Below are 25,487 nucleotides of genomic sequence, written 5' to 3' on the forward strand. Positions count from 1 at the left end.
ACTAATATTGATCAGACCCGTGCTTTTTGTCATCTACCAACAAATGTCAATTCACTGACTACTCTACCATGCAACATGCTTTTGAACATTGCGAGGATCTTCGGTCCACTTCCAGACACCGATAGAACTAGTACACTCTTAAGTATCATTATGCCCGAGGAGTATGAAGGTCAGCACCTCCATACATCGAGAAGTCTCTGCAACACGGATATGAAGGATATGAAAGACGTGATATCCGTTGTTCTTTTTCTTTTGTCCAACAACCTGTCATTCAGAATTGCTCATGGGCAAGGCCAGGGCATAGATGACCCTCGGGATCTGAGCAATTTGTTGAGGGAAGATGACGTGATCATGGCAACCATTGAAGTCTCCGGCTTGAACTCTCCAGAGTTCATAAAACATCTTTTGAGATTAGGTGGGGTAACAGCTGAGACAATCGTTGAAAGGTTGTTTGCGAGTGCTGTCAGAAACCGGAACTTCCAACTTTTTGTGACGATGCTTCAAGCTGGAGTGGATCCGAACCTGACCTTCCTGGGTGGGAAAGATGAAGAAGATAAGCATATGTCTCTAACAGCTTTGGAATTTGCGGCGGCTCGTTACAATCAAAGGGAGTCCGTGCAATGGGCACGTCTTCTGTTGTTTCACAATGCTATTCCCGGACAGCCTGGATGGGGCTCTTCGGCACTTGAGCTTGCCTTCATGAATCAGAATGAGAAACTGGTCAATATGTTAGTCCAGATTGTTCCTCAAGTCTCACCCGACTTGATTGGAAGATGCCTGGAAGCGACGGGGAATCTCAAGATTGCCAGAACATGCTTAGAGTTCTGCGATGAAATCAACAAAGGATTTGAGCTCTCTATTACTTACATAGACACCAGACGAACTGGGCCCGGCACGCTGCTCGGTGTCGTTTGTTGGAATATGAGGATCATTGAAGCTACTGTGATAGCTAAACACCTCCTCGAACGAGGTGCAAAAGTTGACGCTTGGCATATCTTCCCAGCTCCAGCTCACGGGCAGGAAATTTTGGTTACGACTCCACTCGGACTTGCGGCGGCTAGGGGAAATCTTCAGCTTATGAAAATACTCCTTCAGGCCGGTGCCAATCTCAAACCAGACGGTGTGCTTGGATGTTTGTCTCCGCTTGTGCTAGCGGTCCACTACAAACAGCACTTTGCTGTTAAACTCCTCAAGAAATGGGGAGCGCCCTCATCCTGCCGCTCCGGCCGCCGGCTCTCAACTTCTTCAATCGAGAACCGAAACTATATCCTCGCCCTAGCCGATCCGCAACGCCCCGGCGCAGCCCCAGGGGAACCAAAACGCATCCAAAAACACCCCGCCACCTTCCAGTGCTCCCTCTGCCCGAAACGCTTCACCCGCGCCTACAACCTACGCTCCCACCTCCGCAATCACACAGACGAACGACCCTTCGTATGCACAGTGTGCGGCAAAGCCTTCGCCCGACAAGACGACCGCAAACGCCACGAATGCCTGCACTCAGGTGAAAATAAATTCGTCTGCTGCGGCGATCTCTCCGACGACGCGCAATGGGGCTGTGGTCGGCGCTTCGCGCGCGCTGACGCCCTAGGCCGCCATCTCCGCTCCGAGGCAGGCGTTGTGGGAACATATTTTGTAGACCCAGAAACCTTATGCAATCTTCGATACCCCAGCTCGGATCGCTGGAAGATGGAAGGTTGGTGTCGCTGGACGATGGCACCTTGGTGGAACTGGGCCGGCGAAAATAAAGCACATCCCGCTACGTTTGCAAGCGAAAATATGAATCTGCAGTTTTCGCAAGCTCAAAGCGATTCTCAGACTTTGGTCCACCAATCGATTTCTCTATTAGAAGACGCAGTGGAGAAAAGTGAACAATCTATGTTCTCAATTTTACTGCAAGTAGATGCATGGACACCAGAAGACCTAGGGAAAGCAATTGTCAAGAGTCTACAGCTTGACCGAAAAGACCTCACTCCTGGGTTGCTAGCATCTGCCGCTAAACTCTACAAAAAAGGACTCTTCTGTTCATCTTTGAATCTTGGTCCCAAAGAGACGGATGCCCAGACGGTCAACCATCTCGTTTTAACTGGTTGTAGTCTTGACTACATCTTTGGATCTCCGAAAATGGCTCTCTGTGAGGCTATTGAGTATGAACAGATGGCTCTTGTGGATATACTTCTCACAGCTGGGGTCCATCTTGATGAGGTGGTTGCTCCCGCACAAGTTTCAGCTTTCTTTCAAATTGCAGTCAAGCAAAGCCATCACAAGCTCATGGATATGCTCCTGCTAGCTGGCGCTGATGTCAATACGCCTGCAACATCTAGAGACATGGGTACAGCTTTACAAATTGCGGTCGAGAAAGAAAATCTGCAGCTCACGCAATGGCTACTTGAAATCGGCGCAAACGTCAATGGGGCACCTTGGCGCGACAGTGGAAGAACTGCTCTACAAGCTGCCGTCCTTCAGGGGAATCTCGAGCTGGTAAACAAACTGCTGGACATGGGCGCAGATGTCAACCAGAGTCCTGCTGATTCTTCCGGGGCGACCGCTTTACAGCTCGCGGCGATTCGAGGCTACATTAGAATTGCCCAACAACTGATTGGACGTGGCGCTAATATAAATGCTTCCAGGGGTCACCACTTTGGTAGAACAGCACTTGAAGGAGCCGCAGAGCATGGCCGGACTGACATGTTACAATTGCTGTTGAACGGAGGGAGTTTTCTCGAGGGCGAAGGCCGCAGAGAGTTGATTCGAGCTGTCAAGTTAGCAATGAAGAATGAGCGACATGCAATCTCCCGATATTTGAAGTCATTCATTGACTGGAACGACTCGGACAACGAATGTTATCAGAAAGAAGTTTTCGACCAAGAAGAGGAAGACATGTTGGGCAAACTGGCATAAACATACAATACAGGATTGACCATTTCAAGGGTAACGTCAATATTCAAAGTTGTCTGGCGTAGGCAATCCACTCGGTAGAAAGGACAATCCATTGACTTCTCTCGTCTATCACATCTCGCATCTACGTCCTTATTTTTATCACCCTTGTTCGCATAAATATATGGTAGACTCCGGCCCGGAAGCTTTCAACAGACAACGTACTCGGGCTTTTGGCTTGGATGCACTAGAAGGCAAATGCGAGGGGCTTTGAGTTTAATTATGTGTCCTACTTCGCTCCGTGATTAATAGCAAGCTACGAGTAGCCACTTCGAAATGGAAGGATTGTGTATCTCGATTGTTTGTTATATTTCTTGATAGCTCGGCTTATACGTACTTGGATCTTGTCTCCAGGTTCTAAATCACTTTATCCTAAGTTCCCCTTCTTATATACCTCTTTTCTATGCAAGCTAACCCCGGATTCTGACCCTCAATTCCTATAATACAAACGTATAGCACTAAAGTTTCGATTTTCGCCGGCTAGAATAGTTCGATCGGTGAGAAAAGCCACATTAGACACCGGCCAACCTTATAGTGTAAACAAAGCAAGCGCTACTACATCAGTGCAACAATTCCCTACCAGACCATTCTTTATGTCCTACGGTAAATTCGCATTGGTTTTCGATCACACAGGTGATTCGGTTCTCTCACAATGCGTGAACACGTAGACCCGCTTCATATAGGCGATTATCTAGAGAAAGCAGGAAGCCCGCCGATAAGGGAATTGACGCTTAACCGACAGATAATCATATAAGGCCGGGGAACCCATAGGTCAACGTAAGGGCGTAAGAGAAAGCACCTGATTAGGAACGAGGGGATGGAAGGTTGCGTATAAGTGATGACAAGTCACATAGGAAAAGAGAGTGGCGGATCCTAAGAGCTCTGTGATCCGGGTTAATAGCAAATATGCCTCACCTGCGAGGTGTAGGAGAAAGGAAGACAAAGAAGAAATCGGAGCTGTCAGATAGAGGTGAGAAGAGCAGAGGACTATGTAGACCCACGCGGAAGCATAAGGACAAAGAGCGCTAAGTAAGAAATAGATACACTTGACTTAAGTAATCATTATATCCGTCCGATATGGTGTAGTGGCTAACATCGTCGTCTCTCACACGACAGCCGGGGGTTCGATTCCCCCTATCGGAGTTTCTTTTTTGTTTTGGCAATGTTTCATGCACCGTACATGCGTACGCAGGCAGTCGCAGCCGGTCTTTAGTACTCCTCTCGAAAGACCATGATTCTTTCAATTTCCTTCCCAGTATCGTCCGTGTCCATCCAAGCGCGCCACATACCGCTGCAGTTGAAGTTAAACACAACCCGTCCACGATGCAACTTGACATCCGATGATCCAGCTGCAGTGGCCAGCTCTGCTTCTATACCGATAATACCACCTTCTCCCTCGCCGGTGGACTTCCATCTCGCATCGGCTGAGCGTTGCAGCTCACCACCGGGGCCAGCTACAGCCGTCACTGCATCTGCCAGACCCAAAGGAAACGTTCCCGGTGGTGAAAATCGCAGCATTGCGGCAGCCGTGCGCGCAGCTGCGACGCGGAGAAATGAATCCCCATTCCCAGTTCCAGAGACAGCAATCGCATGCCTTTTCTTGGCGTGTTGAGGGTATAGTGGTTGGTGGAAAGTTGAAAATTTTTCAGCCTTTGGGGACGGTACCTGGGAAATTTCAGCATTCCGAAGTGGCGAGTAATCAGCAGTCTCTGGCTCTCGTAGAAACTGCGGCATACAGTCCGCCAGATACATCCTTGCGTCACGTAGGATGTCACCCACCGAAGGAATATTCGGCGTTGACGAGGCATTATCACCAATTTGCGCCAGTTCATCCCACGATTCGGCCCAAAACCCAGCCCCAAGAGTCGGCGTATCGCCAATCCTTCCTGGTAGCTTATTTGTCAAGCCACCCGTACTCGTCGCAACAGCCAAATTTCCCCACTGGTCCAGACAAACACAGCCGACGGTGCCCTGAGTCAAAGAAACAGGCTCTTCTTCACCTTTCAGGCCACGCAAATGCTCGTCCCATCTCTTCTGTGTCCAAAACCACTCATCAGGCTTAAACTCGAGCCCCCAATCCCTGGCCAGAGTCTCAACGTGCGGACCGACAAGCTGGGAATGCATACTGCCTCCGTCATCGGTAGGTGACCCGTCGGGGTTGACACCCGTTCTGAGGAGCGATTCGCGGGCAAGTTGAATCGGGTGGCGTACATTGCGGACCCCCATGACACCTGCCCCGCGTTTTATTGTACCTGGCTGTGTTGCGTCGTACGCGTGCACGGATGTCACCATTACTGATGCTTCCATCTCGATTGTGCCTGCTGTTGTAAATACACTGCCGCGGCCGCAGTTGAAAAGTGGGTCTTCTTCTAGTAAGGAGACTGCATGGACGGCTGCATCCAAGGCTGTGGCTCCATTGTTGAGAAGGTGGTTTGTTGAGCGAAGATAGGATTGGAGTGAGGCATGATGTGCGGCGTAAAGGTCAGGAGGTAGTTTGGAGCGTTGTATATTGCCTGCACCACCGTGGATGATTAGGGTTGGTTTGAAAGTCGCTGTCATCTTTGGTACTTGGTGGTTGGAACTGCAATCCATGGATGTTGCTCTCGTGCGTGGGGGGAAATCCAAAGCGGGGAGCAACACTGGGCAACATGCGTAAGCCCCGAGGCCCATGTACAAAGTACTAAGTACTCGTGATCTGTGTCATGACATTACTCTGAAATTTTAATCCTACATACAGTATGTTTTTTTGAATATGAGAATATAAAGAGAGTTAGTTGACTGTCAAAGAAATAAGTTATTTGCTTGTATCAAGTCCATTAGAAAACATAGTATAAAACATGATTTACTCTTTCTAGATCCGCGGATATATATTTCGAGTAGTCACATCAATCAACCTAGAAAGACCAGCTAAAACCAAAGGAGACTTTCCCTTTAAAGAAAATGAGAAAGGTGTTGGCCAAGGTCGACACGAGTAACATTGGACCAATCTTGATCTTAGACGTATTAAAGCTTGGTATGTAGATAGATGCTCAAGTAGCCTAGGGTGGGAATTCTTTTTGCGGAAATCACTACCCCGGGAATAGATCAAGAAAATTTCGAATAACTTTAAAATTCTGTCAAAAAGAATGACAGGAAAATTCTTCCCTGCAACGGCACCCCTATTCCGAGTCTAGCAATAACCATTAGGCCCGGAATGATTGCAAGAAAACAATTGGACTGACGATTCCTGAAGCTCCCGATAATCTCGGTGGAGAACGGGGTATCGACACGTGACCCAGTCACGTTAATTCCAGATAAGAAAAAGTCAACGACCCGCTCCCCCGACCTTATCGTATTTATTGTTGATTCCGGCATTTTACATCTTCATCATATATACCCACCTCTCTTCTGATACCTCCAACCCTGTGCAGTCTGCTTCAATCCGATCTCCTATCGTGACCCCCCTAGTCAATCACTCGCGACCAAGAATTCCTTCACGACACATACCAGTTCATCGAACTCTTGCAGAATGGATCACTCCAGGGATCCCTGCCCGTATGTCGCTCTGAGCGACTTCGGTGGTGCTTTCTGTATGGGTGTATGCATATCTCTTCCACGCTTCTTTCGTCTCGATTAGATGACCTAACTTTATCTCCATATCACAGGCTATCGGTGGTTCTGTATGGCACGGCATCAAAGGTTTCCGCAACAGCCCCTACGGCGAGCGCCGGATAGGCGCTCTCACAGCCATCAAGGCGCGAGCCCCTGTTCTGGGCGGTAACTTCGGTGTTTGGGGTGGACTTTTCAGTACAGTACGTCCAACCTGTCCTTTCGAACCCGTTCCCCGTTCCAGTGGACAGATATCGCTAACGGCCCATTAGTACGACTGCGCTATCAAGGGTATTCGCAAGACAGAAGATCCATGGAACGCAATTGGCGCTGGTTTCCTCACTGGTGGCTCCTTGGCCGTTCGTGGTGGTGTCAAGGCCGCCCGCAACTCTGCTATTATGTGTGCCGTCTTCTTGGCCGTCATCGAAGGTGTCGGCATCGGTTTCCAGCGCATGATGGCCGACAACACAAAGCTCGAGCTTCCTCCGCCTCCCCCATCCGAGCAAAAAGCATTCGCCTAGATTCTCTCGATTTCGACTCCTATATTCAACCTAGCATGCGGTCGTGCTTATACCGCGATCGCCAACAAACGCTTCCTTTACAATTTTTCGCTTTATATCATCTCACATTGAGTTTTGTTTCGGGTGTTTTTGGGTCATCATTAGACGACATGGCATAGAGGGTTTTCTTTTTTGGCCTTTTTTCTTCCACCCTCCTTGGGCTTTTACATCGCCCTTCTACTGGCTATGTCTTTGAAACTGTATTATATGGATGGCGGGCTCGTTCGATAGACAGATCCTACAGCATTCCCCTTTGTTGCTATTTCTTGTGGCTACTTGGTTTTCAAAAAGAAATTGCCTATCCATCCTGCAAAATTTACCGAGAGGTGGATCCTTGTACATTATCGCATAGACAACCAGCATAATACACATTTTAACATTTTGTTCATGTGATTTTGATCTACCAAGGGAGACACCGCCATGCCAGCCTCGAGCTATACCAGGAGGTCATTGTTTGTATACTTGCCTACATGTCAACTCATTCTTTTGCAAAGACACGCCTGCGCACACAACGGCCTAATATAGGACTAGAACATACTACAGCGATTAAGACCGAGGCCCAACATTTCATAAAGTCAAAAAGCCCAAAAGGCACTGCTGCAAGCAATACTTCCGTTGATTTTGTATCACGCTTTGTCGATAGCGCAACTAGGGCGAGCAAAGGCCAAATATAGGTACATGTATGTAGCCATCACGATGGCAAATTCCAAATGAAATCTAATGCTCCGCCTTCATACATCGGAAATTGCCCACTATTGCTCATCCCAAACGGCGCCATGGAGGGATCAAATGGCAGAGAAAGCCAGTCGTCTGCACCGATATTGTTCAAAGACGGAATGAAGCCCAGGTCCGGCGCCAATTCCTGCGATACTGGGGTGTTTATGGTATTTGACCGATCGCCAGCATCCGGCCAAGGCGGAGGTCCCATTGATGATATCCCCGTGGCCCCACGACTATTCTTGATAGACTTGGAAGAAGCTAAAAGGTTCCGTCGTAAACGTGAGACATGCATGTCCAATAATGTGGCATAGCGAGTACTGAGATGCACATCGTCCAATGCGTTTGACTTGAGCGCTTTGATGCTTTTCTCCAGTATCTCAATCGATTCCTGCAGCTTTGCTTGTCGGGTACCCAGACTCAGGGCTTTCATGAGGAATATTGAAGCACTGGTGATGCGGAGGACGATGCGAACTGGCGAGAATCGTAAAGCACCCGATTCGGCTAGATGTGTAACTTTTTGTAAGATTTGGCAGCATCCGTCGATTACTTCTTGGATGTATTCATAGTCTGTTGGATCGATCGTCATAGGTTGAACTTCGTCGAAATTGTTGGAATCGTTTTCTGCCACTGCGCGCTCAACAACGGCTTGCATCCCCACTGAATGGGTATATACGCGAACAAAATGGTATTCGATAAAGAGATCATTGTAGAATGCCTTGTCAAGCACCTGCGGTTGTAGATACTTATCTTTCCATTGGTTGAGAAGAGGTCGGAAATGTTCTAGTAAACCAACATAGCGGCCGCTGTGTAGTTGTTGGCGTGCGAATGAAGCAGAGGGGAAGAACATGTCGGTCACAGATTTCGCAAGCTTGGTCAGCTCAATCCAGGAATCCATGAATGTCAACCATGTACTACCGGGTGGATTGAGCCCTTGCGGCTTTCTTCCACCGAGAATAGCATGGTTCAATGACTGAGGGATTGGCGACATGCATCCAATTCTCCAGGCGAGTTGATTGATGTAAACAAAAAGAAGACGCTGTACGCGCTGCCAACGTAGTGTCATCTGATCTCTCCATTCTGGCTCTTCGGCTGGAGACCCGCTTTCTTCCGTCTCAAAGATGCCCAGCTCATGTGCGAGAGAAAGGCCACATCCGAGCAACATCCAGGACATCTGATCAGATCGTCGCGCGGGCTCAATCATGTCTTCAACCCAGCGACTGGCAGGTGCTGAGTTTGACTCACTATTGTGGTGGCTTTTAGGGGCTGATGGGATCAAATCATCATCCCAGCCATCCGTCTCGGGTGGAAAATGCAGCGAGCGAGGATGCCATTCCGACATCAACAGTAGGGCCTCCACAGTACCAAGACTCCGAACCTTGGATTTGGTGGATTTTTCTTGCCCAAATATTAGCCTCATTATTAATTGTTGACAATGTTGCCAGAGTCGGTGGTGGATAAAAAAATTCCTTGACTCTCCCCCAGCCCCAGGAAGAACATGATAACGAGAAGAGATCATGAGAATAGTGCAACAAAGTACAGGCTCCCGGGTGATGAGCCAATAATGATAACGATGTTTGGCGTAGAAGTCTGTGAGAATTGGTGATAAACATGACATATTTTTGTAGAATCTGCTTCAGTCAGCAATTTCATGTGAGGAATATGAAAATGTGGAATACCGACAGATCGATGAATGTAACAGCCTCCCTAGCAGTGAACCAACCCATCTTGACGAATCGGCAAGCTTCCCAAATATTGAGGGTTTCTTGAGAAACATTGGATAACGGAACAGGATGTATGACTCGTATTACTGGCTCGAACGCAGCATCATAGTTCCCCGGAGTTCGAACTTGACTTGGGCCTGCCGATGGAGGCCCAGGTATTGATTCGGGGCTAGTATCAGCACGACTATCCTCTTGAGCAGTGGCTGCCTCGAAGAGAATATTGAGAGCATCATTTCCACTTGCAACTACAGTACGCATCATAGAGCTCGCCAGCGTGGAATTTGACCGATGTTTAGTGTTTTCGTACGCATGAGATGGGGATTGATCGGCGCGTGGATGTTCCAAAGCGCCATTGCGATCAAAAGATCCATGGTTAGAAGATTGTATGCCACGAGGATAAGACCACCCCGACTGGAAATCAGGGGAGTGTTGGAAATTGGTCGCCTCTGGGGTAGGGTTGCTTATTTCACTCGCACGACGAGGGTGATGAATGCGGCCTTGGGCAGGAACAGAGTCCTCAGGTGAGGTCGCGGTCAGCTGTCTGACATGCCGGGGTGATACATTCGTTTCATAACTTCCAGGTGATCGAGCTGAATCCGACCAGTCAGATAACACCCAATTTAAACATGGTCAGCATTCTATAATAACGCACATCTTTTGCGGGATCTTTCCCAAGCCCGCTTCTCGGGAAACACACACTCCCTTAGCTCCCTGCGGCATCGAGCACACGGTGGGCCGATCGGAAGGCCATCTGGACCGGTTCCTAAGTCGCATTTGGCCTTGCGTTGTCGGCAAGGGATGCATGCCTTGTAGGTGCGCTGATACGGCTTGTCCGGGCGGGTTGGCCTGACGCCATCCATCGTCAACCGTTCCTGAGCGGTTGAATCAGGGGGATGTTACCCAGGTGGACTCTGTGGGTATTCTTCGATGAGACTTGTGGATAATTGCAGGGTATGAAAGTGAGATGCCAGGGCCAGGAAATTAGCCGGCGTTAGCCGGTCCGCCCCGCATCAGCTTCTTTGTGGCTTCCATCAGAGGATCAGACCTTCGATCAAAGAGGAAATTGCCAATGAAGATATGAAAACTGAGTTTTGTCGATCTAAGTATAATGCTTAGTCCTGGGCTTTTTTTTTGCAGGGATCATATTGTGTGAAACAAGATCCAAGCTCAATATTCCCACCCATGGTGTTGCTAAGTTCGATAGGTGAGGTTGTGGAACGCCGCTGACCTGGCGGGCGACCAATAGCTATAGAACTCTAACAATAAAGCATAACATGCTGCATCCAAAGTAGCTAGGCTAGGTAGCTACATGGCTGCAGCATTTTGCAGGCGTAGTTGCTTGTTACATGAGAGATTTGATGCCGGATCATTGGGGCACAAAAGACCGCAGACAGATCTGAGATCTGTATTGATTGATAAAAATAAAGAGCAGTCTAGAATTCTAGAATATCTGAGCACATAGTGATCGGAGAGAAAATAGGCAAGAAAGTCATAGAAATGATATTGGCCGAGGACCAGAGCGGAAATGCAAAGCGCTTGGACTCGGCAAGCTCGCGGAATGCCTTCCGCACTGAACAAGTCTACCACATCCCCCCAATGTCCTACAATGTACAAGATGAACGGGACACGAACTCCGCAGCTGTCCAGTGATTTAATGCTGTAGTGAGTGATAAAGTATGTAACACGGCTTCGTATTTGAATCCATTTCCCCCAAAAGTCTCTCTCCTATCTCTACCTCTACAAACCTTGAACCCCATCAAGATCTCATAGATCAACCATCAATACAAACAACCAAAATGACCGACACAGTGACTCTGCACACATACTTTCGGTCCTCCTGTTCCGCCAGGCTACGTATAGCCCTCCACCTGAAGCAAATCCCATTCACATCAGTCTATGTGAATCTCCTGAAGGGTGAACAATCATCACCCGCCCACCTGACCATCAACCCCTCGGGCACAGTACCCACACTCGTAATCCAGCGCGATTCTCAAGCCCCTGTCACGATTACACAGTCCCTCGCTGCACTTGAGTACCTCGAAGAGGCATTCCCAGACCGGGGTCCGGCGCTGTTACCTCCTGCCTCGGATCCAGAGAGTCGTGCCCTCGTCCGCACGCTAGCACAGATCATCGGCTGTGATATTCAACCTGTTACGAACCTTCGGATTCTCAAGCGTGTTGCGCCGCTAGGCGCCGATCGTGCAGGTTGGTCTAAGGATTTGATTGAGGATGGGTTGAGGGCTTATGAGGCTATTGTTGCCCGGTCAGCAGGGAGGTTTAGTGTTGGGGATCAAATTACAATTGCAGATTTGTGTTTGGTTCCTGCTGCTTGGGGTGCTGAGAGAGTTGGCGTTGATCTTGGCGCATATCCGGTTACACATGGGATTGTGAAGAACTTGGAGGCGGAGCAGGCTGTTAAATTGGGCCATTGGACTACTCAAGATGATACTCCTGAGGAGTTTCGGCTCAAGGCATAGGTAGATAGCTATCATTACTATTTGACACACTCAAAGAGGAAAGAGTTAGGAATTGTACTGGTTCAATGAAACCGGCCGAAATATGTTATTGCAAGCTTTCTAGTAAATATGGAATGAAACAAAATCCTCAAAATAATAGCATCCCACATTGATCATTGAAATTTTATAATTTACTGTAGAGAAACAGCAGGAAGGATGGTACCAACACAGTCGCCGAAGCCGACATAGTTGCCTTCGGTACCAGCCATTCCACGCAGAGTCACAGTGTCACCGTCTTCAAGGAACATGCGCTCCGAGCCATCAGCCAACTTGAGAGGCGTCTTTCCGTTCGTTTGTTCCAAGAAACTACCCTGAGTCTTAGCCTCAGTGCCAGAGATGGTACCAGATCCCAGCAAGTCACCAGTGCGCAGGTTGCAACCGGTGATAGTGTGGTGGGCAACCATCTGAGGGAAGGAGTAGAGCAAGTTACGGGAATTGCTCTTAGCAATTATAGTAGGCTGGCCACCCGGGTTGGTGACTTCGATATCGAGAGGAATTTCATATGCATTCTCGGCGCGCTTCTCACGCAGATAAGGCAGCAGAGACTCGCGGTTGCCAGGCTCCAGACCGGCAGCGCGGAAAGGCTCAAGAGCATCAATCAACACCACCCAAGGGGTGATGGTGGTACCAAAGTTCTTTGCGTTGAAGGGGCCCAGAGGAACGTATTCCCAAGCCTGGATGTCACGAGCGGACCAGTCATTCATGAGCACCAGACCGAAGATGTGGTCCTCGGCTTCATCAATTGGGACAGGCTTGCCGAGATCATTCGGCTTGCTAATGAAGCATGCAAGCTCCAACTCGATGTCGAGCTTCTTGCAAGGAGAGAAAGTAGGAACCTTGGGGTCCGCCGCTGGGTTGGCCAGGATTTGACCCTGAGGACGGTGGAGGGGTGTACCAGAAGCTACAACCGAGGAAGCGCGGCCGTGGTAAGCAACAGGAAGATGCTTGTAGTTAGGCTGAAGGGCATTGTCTGGGCCACGGAAAAGAACGCCGATGTTGTAGGCGTGATTGAGACCGGCGTAGAAATCGGTGTAGTCGCCAATCTGCATAGGGACGTGGTTGGTGACCTGAGACAAGGGAAGAAGAGCTGACTTCTGGAGAGAATCGTTTTCCTTGAGAACCTGAGGGAATTGTGTATCGGCACGGAAGACGTTCTGTAGATATTCGCGCACCTGTCGGTGCATGGGGCGACCTAGGGCAGCAAAGTCGTTTAGTGTTGGTTGGCTGAAAACACCCAAATGTTGCTGAATTGCGGGAAGCTGTGAGAAGCCACCAGAGGAAGCAAACGCGCTCAAGTTCAGTGCATAATCACCGATCGCAATTGCAGCGACTTTTGATGCGGATTGGGCCGAGATGATGCCGAACGGAATGTTGGCCAGCGAAAAGGGCGAATTCTTGGGGATTTGTAGCCACGATGCCATGATGAATGATTTGGAAATATGAACAAAGATCAAAAAAGAAAAGAACTGACAGCCACGTCAACAACTCTTTAACAATTATTGTTTTGCCCCTCTTGACTCTGCATATTCCGAGTGCGGAAGACTCCCGCTCCCCGCATTCAAGCGGCGCGGAAAAGAAGGATAATCGCGGGAATTCTCATCCGCTTGTGTGACGTTAACTGATTTGCGTTACTCAGTTCAAAATAACATCCTCGGTCATTGATTCTTTAAAGAATCGAGGCTATCTGCATCATAGCATACCGCATATCACATATCACATACCGCATCAATCATGCCTGTCACTAACTTCAACCACCCTGACCCCTACAAATATCAGACGGGTTTCGACTCGCACCATGAGTATGTATAGACGAAAGCAACCAAAATTCAAGTTTAACAATTCCACAGGTCCGAAGCCATTGAAGGAGCTCTACCAATTGGCCAAAACTCCCCTCAGAAAGCTCCATATGGGTTATACACTGAGAAGCTCTCGGGTACTGCCTTCACCGCACCGCGCCGTGAGAATAAACAAACCTGGGTTTACCGTATTTTGCCAGCAGCAGCCCACGAAAACTTTATCGCCGAGGATGCGGATTCGTACCATACATCTATGACAACTGAAACCCAGAAGCTTCATCATATCCCTAATCAGCTGCGATGGAATCCATTTGACCTTGACGAGAAGGTAGACTGGGTACATGGATTGCATCTGATCGCGGGATCTGGAGACCCCACCATGAAGCAAGGTCTAGGAATCCTGATGTATGCAGCTGGTAAGGATATGGGCAAGGAAGCGTTCTATTCTGCGGACGGTGACTTCTTGATTGTCCCTCAACACGGTGTGCTAGATATCCAGACCGAGCTTGGTCGCATTCTCCTACGACCGAATGAGATCTGCGTTATCCCTCGTGGCGTGAGGTTAGTGCGGTGCTCTATCATATTCATTCGAGATTATTCCATTAACATCTTCCATTAGATACCGAGTGACGCTCCCCGACGGCCCTGTGCGGGGCTACATTTGTGAATTATATCAGGGTCACTATGAGCTCCCCGAGCTGGGCCCTATTGGCTCCAACTGCCTAGCCAATGCACGCGATTTCCAGGCCCCCGTTGCTGCCTTTGACGACGAGGAGGAAAGTGAATATAAGCTTTACAGCAAGTTTAACAACACGCTTTTCTCCGCCAAACAGAATCACACTCCCTTTGACATTGTAGCCTGGCATGGCAATTACTATCCCTACAAGTATGATCTGGGCCGATTCAATACTATCGGTTCGATCTCATTCGACCACCCTGATCCTTCCATCTTTACTGTTTTGACGGGCCCCTCAGACCATGTCGGTACTGCTATTGCTGATTTCGTCATCTTCCCGCCTCGCTGGCTCGTGGCTGAAGGAACTTTCCGTCCACCTTGGTACCACCGAAACACAATGTCGGAATTCATGGGCCTGATCGCTGGAGATTACGATGCGAAGGTCGGTGGTGGCTTCCAGCCTGCTGGTGCGAGTCTGCATAATGTTATGAGTGCACACGGTCCGGATTCGGGCGCTTTCGAGGGAGCCAGCAATGCGGAACTGAAACCTACCAAGGTAGGAGATGGAAGCATGGCTTTCATGTTTGAAAGGTAAGCAAGCCCTTTCGACCCCGCTCTCTTCTTGCCAACTAATTAATATCACAGTACTCTCATGGTTGGTGTTTCCGAGTGGGGACTGAAGAAATGCCAGAAGGTGCAGCCAGAGTATAACGAGCACAGCTGGAAGCCTTTGAAGCGGCATTTTGTGAACCCCAACAAGAAGGCTTAAGCTAGACCTCGGACTCTGGCACTGCACTGATGAAGAAAATGTCTGAAGTATGAAAATTGTCAATGATTTCTTATAGCATGCATGATAAGCAAATACCAAACCCAAGACAAATGTTTCAATACTTGTCCTTTTTTACAATTCGAAATAAAGCCACAGCTAAGTAATTATGTTGGATTGTTTGCTATATTCCTATTCTATTTATTTCATTGAACCCTCAACTTCCTTCCTCAAAGCCTCCTTTACAATTGCCCCACACATTTTAGCATATGGATTCGTTTGCACAGAAAGCTGCTGAGCAACCTTATTTCCATATCGGCCTCCGAAGAAGAAATCCTGACTAGCCATTTCCTCAAGCTGATCGGCTGTAAGGCTACGCAGACGCTCTGGGCCCGCATCATCGCCTCCAGAACATGCCTTCTTGACCCGAGCCGCCTTGAGAAGTAAATAACCGCGATGTGTATGCGCGTCAGCCAACAGCCTTGCTTGGGCGCTTGATACAGCATCAGCCGGAGATGTGGGTGTAGCTAGGGTGATTGCTTGGCCGAGGTCTGAAAAGATACGGGAGCACAGTTGGGAGGTTTTTGGAGAGAAGAGGGCGCCGTCTGCTAGTTCTGTGTTTGGGCTTTCGGTGGTTTCCGTTTCTTTGTTGTAGATCAGGTCCACTAGGAGGCGAAGTGTCTGGGCTCGATTTATGTATGCAGATGGATAGGTTTCATTTTGGCTGATGAGTTCGTCAAAGTCTTCCAATGATGAAATGACTGTTTCTTGATTTGGTGATTCCTTTGCTTGTAGCTTGCGGATGATTTCTGATTCTCGCTGCTTAAGCGATGACAAGTCTGTTTCAGAGATTGTCACTGATGATGGCCATGATGGAAGAGAAGTATCAATAACAATTCCTGCTGATGGCGAGGACTCGGCGTCAAAGAGAGCTTGAAGCACAGCCGAATCATTGGAGGTTAATGATGGCCGGGCTGGTGTGATGGATGTCATATTGAAATTTTGGATTGATATCCGGAGAGATGTAGCGACTATGATGAGTTGATAATGAGCTTGATCTGATCAAGAAAATTGCAAGCAGGAAAATGGGTAATTCAAATGGACAAGTTTACAAGCTTGAGAAAGTCTATGAACATCTGAGGCGGATGTTCGCAATGATCTCTGCGCGGGTATCTCCGGATATCTCCGGATCCTGAAACATCCGCCCGCTCGGAACCTACGCCATGGGCTTCGAGGTTTCATCAATTGGAAGGAGCGCATTGGAAAGATATCCGCTAAGGATACTGCGCGGTTACTGGAGGTCCCTTTGTTCCAAGAAATTGCATTTAAAAGCAAGAGGTGGCGTATATCTGCTTAATATCAATCACTCAACTTCTCTTCTCAAACACTTCCATCTAAACCATCAGATCACCCTTTGAATAAATACATAAATCAAAATGGCACCATCAGCCATTTCAAATAGCCCACCTCCTTCCACCGCCGGTGATACCTCATCGGTGACCAGCTACCGCGGCTACGACCATGTCCACTGGTATGTTGGCAACGCCAAGCAAGCTGCAAGCTACTACATCACCCGGATGGGCTTCAAGCGCATAGCCTACAAAGGTCTGGAGACCAACAGTCGCAACATTTGCTCACATGTTGTCCGGAACGGCGATATCACTTTCATTTTGACCTCTCCTCTGCGCTCACTTGACCAAATCGACCGTTTCAACCCCGAGGAGCAAGCCGAGCTGCGCGAGATCCACGAACACTATGAGAAGCATGGTGATGCCGTCAAGGACGTTGCCTTTGAGGTCGATGATGTTGATGCCGTCTTTTCTGCTGCCGTAAAGAATGGTGCAAAGGCTGTCGCCCAGCCCAGGATCCTCGAAGATAAGGATGGTCAGATTAAAACTGCGACTATTCAGACTTATGGACAAACAACACACACTCTCATCGAGCGCAGTCAATATCACGGTGCTTTTATGCCGGGATATCGTACTGAGGCTGGCAATGAGGATCCCATCTCGAAGTTCCTACCCGATGTCCGTCTTGAGAGGATTGATCACTGTGTCGGTAATCAAGACTGGGACGAGATGGACAAGATCTGCGAATAGTGAGTTACAGAAAGGTTTTGGACGCTTGGGATCAGTTCCTAACTTGCTGTCTAGCTACGAGAAGGCCCTCGGGTTCCACCGTTTCTGGAGTGTCGATGACAGCCAAATTTGCACGTAAGTATTTGCATCTTGCCTCTCACCCGAAAAGCCAACTAACTTGAATAGTGAATTCTCTGCTCTGAAGAGTATCGTGATGGCCTCACCCAACGAGCTTGTGAAGATGCCAATCAATGAACCAGCAAAGGGAAAGAAGCAATCTCAGATCGAAGAATATGTTGATTTCTACAACGGCGCCGGTGTGCAACACATCGCACTTCACACCGACGACATTATCCGTGATATCACCAACCTCAAGGCACGAGGTGTTGAGTTCATCAAAGTTCCCGAGACATACTACACGGATATCAAGCTCCGACTCAAGCAATCTGGTTTGAAGCTGAAGGAAGACTTTGAAACTATTCGCAGCTTGGATATTTTGATCGATTTCGACGAGGGTGGTTACCTTTTACAGCTTTTCACTAAGGTATGTGGAAGCAAATGACTCTATGAATTTTATTCATGATTAGATACTAATACTTTGAGTAGCATGTACTGGACCGACCCACCGTGTTCATTGAAATCATTCAGCGACACAACTTTGATGGATTTGGAGCCGGCAATTTCAAGTCGCTGTTTGAAGCCATTGAACGGGAACAGGAGCTTCGCGGTAACTTGATTTAAAGTGGAAAACATATGAACTCGAAGGAGTTGTACCTTATGATGGGTGGGCCTGTGCATTTTGGGCATTTGCATCGTTCATTAGCGGATTCAGGAACTTTATGAATAGAAATTATTTCCAATTTGAACAAAGACTCATTGAAAGTTATGCCACATTTAATACGACGTTGTCTACCTGGCTGGTTCAATCAATTTCCCAATAAGATATCTGTGACTCTGTGCCTGTTCTGAAAGTAAAAATATATAAGATGCTTGAGAGGTCGAATGTGCTCCCCCTGCGGAGGATAAATTCGTGGAAGTTGACAAAGTTTTGAGATATATCATGAAAGCCACGTCTCAGTGACAGAAAGGACCGTGAGTATAACAGAGCCAGACCACTGTTGTGGGTATTGCATATACTAACTCCCAGTACACCTCCATATTCCTGCCCAATTCAGCAGCCCATCTATTTACGCTTCGACGAACTAGAAGTAGGAGCATTGCCTCCGAGCCGCTTGAACTTTCTCGGATCTTCCAGGGCGTTAGACAACCATTTCATAGAAGCTTGTAGACTTGATTTCAATGTACATACCTTTACGACTCATCAGGGCACGATTCCTAGTTCCCTTTCCGCCTTCCCAAAATCCACTACCTGCTTTTCCAATGAGAACCGCTTTGCAAATGCCACAGTTTTCGGGTCTATAGATTTGCTCGCGTGAACAGTAACCACAGATCATGCGATTTGCATGTTCATTTGGATGATCGGTTTCCGCATCGTGGCATCTAGATCGATCAATCAGCATATGCGCATGAGAAAGGGAGATTCTGTCGCATGACATACTTATCACATGGGAATACTTTGGAGCAGCAGCTGAATCTGTAAGGGGTTAATAAAATGTGACTACTGTATGGTTCAAGAGGAAGATAAATACGCACCGGAACCAGCGCTGACTTTTGGCATAATGCTGGCAGCGACCCCGTCGGGGGAGTTCTTGTCCTGCAACAATACCGAGGACTTCCTGAGGCTAGCTTGATCGTTAGTTTTTTCGATTAGAAAGCTTTACGAAGGAAACGAACCTTTCTTTTGCGGGGAAGAGCTCCTCGGGAGGAGACTGAATATCACAATAAGCAATGACATTTCCTGGAAGCTTGGTAGATCAAACTTACTCGCTGCACTACCCACCAACAAAAATTTCACCTCAGGTATCTTGAAAACTGAACCCAAGGGGTTAGTGCTTAACACAAGAATTTAGGCGATCTGAAGCTTACCCATTTTACGATGACACTGGCGACAAATAGCCATCGCACTCTCACCGCGAACTGCAGGTACACCGGGCGCTGGGTGGGCAGTTGAGCACTCTGAACATGTGGGAGTGAAGTCGCTAAAGCAATCGTTAAAAAAAATGCGCATCATACACAAAGAAGAGAGAGCCAACCTAAGCAACATGTCTCCAATTGTACAGCCGTCCAAGTCGATATAGCCAGCGCGATTAGCATGAGAGTGCATCAATTGCCTCCGGAAAGCTGCAGCACCAAATGTAAGTCCATGTCCAACATGATAAAGATTCAAATTGCGGATATACTCACCAATACTCATATTGTTAGCGCACTTTTTGCAAGACTCCATTTTCGCCATTTGACCTTTCTCTTCGGTAATGTGTGGCACATTCTTGATGTCCGCTGGAACCTTGCACCTCTCACATTTGATGGTAATGTTAAGGCTTGTGAGCTCCAGCAGCTCAATCCCGTATAGCTCCATATATGGGAAGGAAAGTGCCACGCCTCGTCCAGGCGCGTTATTATCCACTGCTGCAGGGACGGGTGCCCCGCCTTCGTCGTCGTCTTCTTCGTCGGAGAACTCGTCTTCGTCGTAGCTTGACTCATCTGACGCCCCCTCGGCTCCGCTGTGGGGATCTGGGACTGACCATTCAGGAGGACGGGGGATGACATGAAGATGTGGCCGGTCTTCGTCATCGGGGACTGACACCTTGGGAGGTGATTGCGCGGCAACCTCAACATCTTCAGTCTCATCTACCTCCGCCGCAATAGGCGTGGTATCGGTCAGATCCTGGCTTTCTGGGAGGGGCGTTTCTGCAAATTTGTGGATATTGCTCGCCAGGTAGTTGATTTGAGACACCAGGCTTAGCTGTGAAGTTTGTTCAACCCATTGAGTAAATCCTAATTCCGTGGCTTTGACTTCCTGACCCTCGACGCCCTGTAGCTTGATTGAGCTTTTCTCGAGTGGATATAATTGTGGAACAACCAGCTTCACGGTTTTCAATGCTTGAATCGCTCTAGACAAGCGATCCTTTTTGGTGGGCTGAATTGGAATTACATACGCCTTGCCATCTGGCAGTTTTTGGAACATGGGAAGTCTTCCTAGACGCGCTTCTAGTTGCTTCGTCTCAATTGCACGTCTCTTTTCAGCTGCAGCTTTCGCTTCAGCCGTATGCTTTGGTGCCACAAATCGTGGCTGTGATCCTTTGATAGGTCGAGCAGCAGCAGGTGCTACCGTGGTGGCTTGAGACAGACTCGGCTGGCTCGCCACCTTCTCTGGGGCTTTGACGCTTGTTGCATCGCCTATATTGGCAAAAAACTTGAGAGTTGGCCCACGCTCTAGGGTTGTGAGGAGCGGCTCGAGCTTTTTGTCCAGACTGTTCAGCCACCCGAGGAGCGTCCCTTGGCTATTGGTTCGATATGTGAAATCGACAATGTCGTCAAAGCCACGAGCGACGTTTGCTTGGTATGCAGCTTCCATTTCAGGATTGGTCACTGCAAGCGTGGGCCGCCCTCGTGGATATGAGCTTGGAACATGAAGGACACATTGGAGTCTTTCCAGCTCGAATGGGAAATCGGGATCCGAAGGGACCAACCCAAAGGTCAACGTAGCACCCTGATCATCATTGGTCTCATGTGGGCGATAACGCCGCCGCAATTGATTAATCTGGAACTCTCTTGGATCCGACTGCTCAATTTTAGAAACTGGCCTTTGAGGTTGGACAGGAGCTGTGGCAGTAGACTTTTGCGTCGATGGGTTAGCAGCAATGCTCAACTCGCGGGTCTCGGCAACAATATCTTGAGTTGATGTTGAGGTATTATCACCTAAAGACTGGGCAGGTTTCTGGGATCCCGATGAAGGCTCCTTGGCCTCAGGACCCGAGTTATCATGGAGATACGGGCAAGTTGCACCGATACGGCATCCTTCAACAATGTTAGCATCTGATGTGAATTGAACATGGCTTCATAGCAAGTAGTCAAGATATGAACAAAAGAGCAGCAACGAATCGGAGCACAATTTCCCCATGCAATCGGGGACAGGCTTCGGTATCATTCCTTTTGGGTGATCATGAAAGATACTGTATACAGGCATTCCCCATAAGGCCTACTTGTGGCACCCGGGATACAAGGGACGGTATTCAATGATGCGTTGACAACCGGGTTACCAAATCGGCAAAGAGCCCATACAGATATGAACTTAGAATAACGGCTTACCCTTTTTTGTTTTGAAAAATCGACACTTGCCCTGTCGCCTTGTCGAAGATTGGAGAGCAGTATTCGATTCGTTGGTGGATGCAACGCCATGCGACCGGGCCACTGACAACTCATCGGTTACCAACGAGGATGGCAACTCTGTACCTGCTCAATAAAAGCATAATGAGCGTGTGATCAAAAAGCTTGCGGCCCGCGGAGTCCGATCCAGGCGCATTGACAAGGGCCTGTACGCCAACACAATCTTCAGTGACAAAACTATGGGGGGTTATGGGCTGTGTGGCAGCTGCCAAATGTGGTGCATGGACATGCAAAAGGCGCCGTGAATACGAAAACCTAGGTGGAGGGAATGTCCAAGTAGATCTCATGGAATTGATTGGGACAAAAGCCTCCGAATAGGCTGTCACAAAAAGAAAGCCAAAAGCCAATAATAGAATAGCGACTCACCTTGAAGCTGGGGTGCTGGACCCGCATTGCTGTCAAATGACCTATCCCCCATGCTGATACTGAGCTTCGTTGAACCGTTTGGTAAAAGATGATCCAGGCTGGTTGGGGCGATTTCCGGGTTCGACTTAGGGGTGACGTGAGTGCCAGCGCAGAGATCGGGTGACCTTAGGGGATCGACAGGACCAGATCTACACAGTAGGTAAGCCGAGATGTGCGACCGTATAGGAAGTCCCGCGATCTTCAAAAGTCACGGCGCTAAGCAGAAAAATCAACAAGGCACGGCAGGTTCTGCAAAAAAAGACCGAGACAAGCAGCCACGTGATGTAGAAATAGACAGCAAACAGTGTTAGCAACAATGAAGCTATATTGACAGCTACAGGCTGGTTTATAGAATTGGTGAAGTTATAATTGTTTACTCATTTGGTTAATATGCCAAGATTTTTGCGGAACCGATGATCTCATTTGACTCACACAATGCTTATGCCTGTAGTATATTGCGCTTCTCCATCTTTTTATGAGTCACTATGAATAATCTATAAGTTGAAATTGTCAGATGTGAACAGCTACAATTTTGAAGTGAATTCGCATAGGTAATATCATTGGTAGATCTATTGCTGCTCTACTTCTGAAGTATACACTATTGTACGTACTTGACTTTCCTATAATGAACATCCCGTCTAGAAAGTCTGGCGATACTCTAAGATATCACTTTATTGCCGTCTTCTATACACTTTTGATTCTTCTTTCGATCAGTATATTCAAGTCTTTCTATAGATTCGATCAAATGTCTTTCCAGTCCAGTTTCAATCGTGATGTGCATTTATACCGGAATACCTTTTAATATAAGCGGTTTTCAGGCCTTCTAAACACGGTGCATGATGTATTCGACTGCGATCAGGTTCACTTTGAATATAATTGCGAAATAAGATCTATAGCTTGTTTCTCATATTATTTCAATGCAGTGGCGCCTATGTCTCAAAGCACCCCATATGGCCCAAGCCACAACAGGAATTATCTACTAAAATGATTGGAAGAAGACACATCAATGCCATGCAAAGAAGCAAGAAATAAGCGTGAAGAAGCAGAAGGAAACTGGATTCCGGATCACTGATCTGTTGGCAGATACTACGTGAATGCGGCATACTCGCCTTATCTCCCGCAGATATCTATGCCGGGGGATATCCCCATAAAAGAACAACCAACCGGTCAATGAAGCCGTGATAATATAGATGAAAAGATATACATTCACCGAGAGTAATACGACCCGACGGGCATAACGAGCTCACACAATACCCTCAATGGCCAGTCACGGGGAGCGGTCGGTCCGCGTTGCGCGGAGCGGATGAGGGGTTCGCTTTCTAGAACTCCGCATCCCTGCACGACGAGAACGCCTTCGCAAGGGTACGCGTTTAGCCGGGATGCAACATCAATTCACAACTAAATGTTATTTTGATTGTTTTCAAAAATGAATATCTAGTATATTGTAGATATTGACTGTAGAATACGACCCTTATGACTTCACACAGCACTGATAAGAAGTCATAACAAGCAGTACTATTGTGTAGAAAATTAATTTCTCCGTGTTTACCCCGACATTTAGGAAAATAAGTAAAAACGCGAAATTATTGTGTGGGCCTCGAAAATTGAACAGTGCGACATAGTACAAGTACAGTTATTGTTTATTGTACCTCGCACGTCCAGCGTGCTAGAGAGACAGACACATAAATAGCATACAATCGTTGGATTGTAACATAATTAGTTAGTTATGCGTCACTTCCACTGTGATAATTCGAGCCACTCTCGTCGTAACTACAAAGCTAAAGCGTGATGGAATAAAACGGTTTTCGCGAGGCTTTCTAGAGGTCACTTGCATAGAATACGTGCATAACCCCTGTCTGTGGCTTTTGCTAGCTCGACACTGGTCGGTATCCAGACCAAGCTGTCGGGGAGTGTGGCTTGTGTCACAAGATATACCTTCGTTTTGGATATAACATCCCATGTTGTTGGTTGCCTTCTGCGCTTGATAGCTAGTTGGAGGTGAGTTCTGCTGATGTTCAAAATGCTACATAGCAAGAATTCTACAATGCTATTCAAAGATTTTCATGCAACCTAACGCACTCCGCATCAGGGTACAAAGGCTTTCATGTACTATGTACTCCGTAGCATTTTGAGCCTCGGTCAGGTGTATTGTAAAAAAGGTGTATGGGACCTCCACTCCGGTATTGCAAGTTCCGTACTGGACGAATCCGGTATAGCGTGTAATACACATAAATTACACCTAAAGCGGAAAGGGGCGAATCGGGACCTCGAAATCACCGGCCAACCGGATCGTCCTTCCAGAAGCCTTCCAGAACCTTGTTGGCTTCCCTGGGTTTATACCCATTTGAACATGGTCCATAGCTTGCAGTTCTACGTTTCGAATATCATATCGGCAGTTTCAAATATATTTAATTGCCTATATATTATTTCTTCTCTTTGAAAGAAACCAAACAATACAATCAAGTCCGTTGTATAGCAATTGATAAAACTTGACATCTTGCGGGGTTTCGGAGTACAGAGCTCCCCGTAGAGCGGACCCACGTGATTATTTTTTTCTATCCACCACAGGGCCTAGAATAATGGTTTCGCCAATCATGGGCACCACAATTATGATATTTTTCACTCATTCAGCAAAAACAGGTATACTAATTGCGCACCAGCCAATTCTGCGCGCCTTATTCGGGACTTGACCGAAAATCAATTATCGGCATCATATTGCCTCTGAATCGGTCTCGAGACGAGTATTCATGTGGTTTTTATTAATCATAATTATGGTGCAAGTTATTTCAAAGATACCCAAGGTCGCGTTTGGCCAAGGCAATACTCTGTAGAGAAAGTTTGCCTTTGAATTGAAGGAAATCAAGCAGCTAGTAGTATGAGTATTCCGACACTGATAAAAGACATCGATATCTGCATCAAAACGAAGATCGTGTAGGTTCTAGAGCTCAAAAGGCCTGGATAGGTTTAGTATGGATCATGGTTGGCCGATCAGTTCACAGTAGAGGACGATCGAGAGACAAGTCTTCGTAGACTCTTGCGTGTTTAATTCGCCTCAATCATCAAAGAGTCTAGACTAAACAATCAGAAGCTGCACGGATGTAAGCACAACCTTTCGCCATAAGCCACACTTCCTTTTTCGGGGTTCTAAATGCGATATCATGGCATATCAAGCTATGGCTGGCTTGCTGCATGCTGCATCGGCTTGCCGAAATTGCACTCGGGCGCACATCACAAACCCGACCAGCCAGTTAGGCGTCAATCTTGCAGAATCAAGAAGGTGATATCCACTTTTGTTTGTTTCGTACTTGCATCAAGCACCACCACGCCCTTTCATCGTGGAGAGGTCCGTGGGGGTTACCTTTCGCCCATGTCATAACAAATACAATATACAGTGTACGTATGTAGCCTGTATCAAATCCCAAAAAGGCAATGCGGAGCCG

The 25,487-nt window shown here is 47.7% G+C and overlaps 11 protein-coding genes across 11 annotated transcripts; 5 read left to right on the top strand and 6 right to left on the bottom strand.

Moving 5' to 3' along the window:
- Positions 1 to 150: 150 nt before the first annotated feature.
- N7529_010208 (uncharacterized protein) lies at positions 151 to 2,898 on the top strand (the record flags this gene model as incomplete). The annotated part of the gene is made up of 1 exon (XM_057245735.1): positions 151 to 2,898. The coding sequence occupies one exon, from the start codon at positions 151 to 153 to the stop codon at positions 2,896 to 2,898; it is 2,748 nt and encodes a 915-aa protein (XP_057093998.1).
- A 1,245-nt stretch (positions 2,899 to 4,143) lies between these two features.
- On the bottom strand, positions 4,144 to 5,493 carry N7529_010209 (isoaspartyl peptidase/L-asparaginase; the record flags this gene model as incomplete). The annotated part of the gene is made up of 1 exon (XM_057245736.1): positions 4,144 to 5,493. One exon carries the CDS (start codon positions 5,491 to 5,493, stop codon positions 4,144 to 4,146), a length of 1,350 nt encoding a protein of 449 aa, XP_057093999.1.
- Positions 5,494 to 6,442: 949 nt separating this feature from the next.
- Positions 6,443 to 7,043, top strand: N7529_010210 (protein transporter TIM17; the record flags this gene model as incomplete). The annotated part of the gene is made up of 3 exons (XM_057245737.1): positions 6,443 to 6,511; positions 6,579 to 6,725; positions 6,795 to 7,043. 3 exons carry the CDS (start codon positions 6,443 to 6,445, stop codon positions 7,041 to 7,043), a joined length of 465 nt encoding a protein of 154 aa, XP_057094000.1.
- A 730-nt stretch (positions 7,044 to 7,773) lies between these two features.
- Positions 7,774 to 9,219, bottom strand: N7529_010211 (fungal specific transcription factor domain-containing protein; the record flags this gene model as incomplete). The annotated part of the gene is made up of 1 exon (XM_057245738.1): positions 7,774 to 9,219. The coding sequence occupies one exon, from the start codon at positions 9,217 to 9,219 to the stop codon at positions 7,774 to 7,776; it is 1,446 nt and encodes a 481-aa protein (XP_057094001.1).
- Positions 9,220 to 9,448: 229 nt separating this feature from the next.
- On the bottom strand, positions 9,449 to 10,383 carry N7529_010212 (Zn(II)2Cys6 transcription factor domain-containing protein; the record flags this gene model as incomplete). Its single annotated transcript, XM_057245739.1, has 2 exons — positions 9,449 to 10,113; positions 10,176 to 10,383. The coding sequence occupies 2 exons, from the start codon at positions 10,381 to 10,383 to the stop codon at positions 9,449 to 9,451; spliced, it is 873 nt and encodes a 290-aa protein (XP_057094002.1).
- Positions 10,384 to 11,319: 936 nt separating this feature from the next.
- On the top strand, positions 11,320 to 12,000 carry maiA (maleylacetoacetate isomerase MaiA; the record flags this gene model as incomplete). Its single annotated transcript, XM_057245740.1, has 1 exon — positions 11,320 to 12,000. The coding sequence occupies one exon, from the start codon at positions 11,320 to 11,322 to the stop codon at positions 11,998 to 12,000; it is 681 nt and encodes a 226-aa protein (XP_057094003.1).
- Positions 12,001 to 12,170: 170 nt separating this feature from the next.
- fahA (fumarylacetoacetate hydrolase FahA) lies at positions 12,171 to 13,460 on the bottom strand (the record flags this gene model as incomplete). The annotated part of the gene is made up of 1 exon (XM_057245741.1): positions 12,171 to 13,460. The coding sequence occupies one exon, from the start codon at positions 13,458 to 13,460 to the stop codon at positions 12,171 to 12,173; it is 1,290 nt and encodes a 429-aa protein (XP_057094004.1).
- A 310-nt stretch (positions 13,461 to 13,770) lies between these two features.
- On the top strand, positions 13,771 to 15,280 carry hmgA (putative homogentisate 1,2-dioxygenase (HmgA); the record flags this gene model as incomplete). The annotated part of the gene is made up of 4 exons (XM_057245742.1): positions 13,771 to 13,838; positions 13,887 to 14,396; positions 14,455 to 15,102; positions 15,157 to 15,280. 4 exons carry the CDS (start codon positions 13,771 to 13,773, stop codon positions 15,278 to 15,280), a joined length of 1,350 nt encoding a protein of 449 aa, XP_057094005.1.
- Positions 15,281 to 15,478: 198 nt separating this feature from the next.
- hmgX lies at positions 15,479 to 16,270 on the bottom strand (the record flags this gene model as incomplete). Its single annotated transcript, XM_057245743.1, has 1 exon — positions 15,479 to 16,270. The coding sequence occupies one exon, from the start codon at positions 16,268 to 16,270 to the stop codon at positions 15,479 to 15,481; it is 792 nt and encodes a 263-aa protein (XP_057094006.1).
- Positions 16,271 to 16,713: 443 nt separating this feature from the next.
- N7529_010217 (4-hydroxyphenylpyruvate dioxygenase family protein) lies at positions 16,714 to 18,096 on the top strand (the record flags this gene model as incomplete). The annotated part of the gene is made up of 4 exons (XM_057245744.1): positions 16,714 to 17,375; positions 17,431 to 17,490; positions 17,542 to 17,899; positions 17,962 to 18,096. The coding sequence occupies 4 exons, from the start codon at positions 16,714 to 16,716 to the stop codon at positions 18,094 to 18,096; spliced, it is 1,215 nt and encodes a 404-aa protein (XP_057094007.1).
- A 1,225-nt stretch (positions 18,097 to 19,321) lies between these two features.
- Positions 19,322 to 22,060, bottom strand: N7529_010218 (Zinc finger CCCH-type; the record flags this gene model as incomplete). Its single annotated transcript, XM_057245745.1, has 3 exons — positions 19,322 to 21,273; positions 21,565 to 21,708; positions 22,009 to 22,060. The coding sequence occupies 3 exons, from the start codon at positions 22,058 to 22,060 to the stop codon at positions 19,322 to 19,324; spliced, it is 2,148 nt and encodes a 715-aa protein (XP_057094008.1).
- Between the last annotated feature and the right edge of the window lie 3,427 nt (positions 22,061 to 25,487).

This window comes from Penicillium soppii, assembly GCF_028829465.1.
Source record: "Penicillium soppii strain IBT 18220 chromosome Unknown utg000007l, whole genome shotgun sequence".
Taxonomy (NCBI): domain Eukaryota; kingdom Fungi; phylum Ascomycota; class Eurotiomycetes; order Eurotiales; family Aspergillaceae; genus Penicillium; species Penicillium soppii.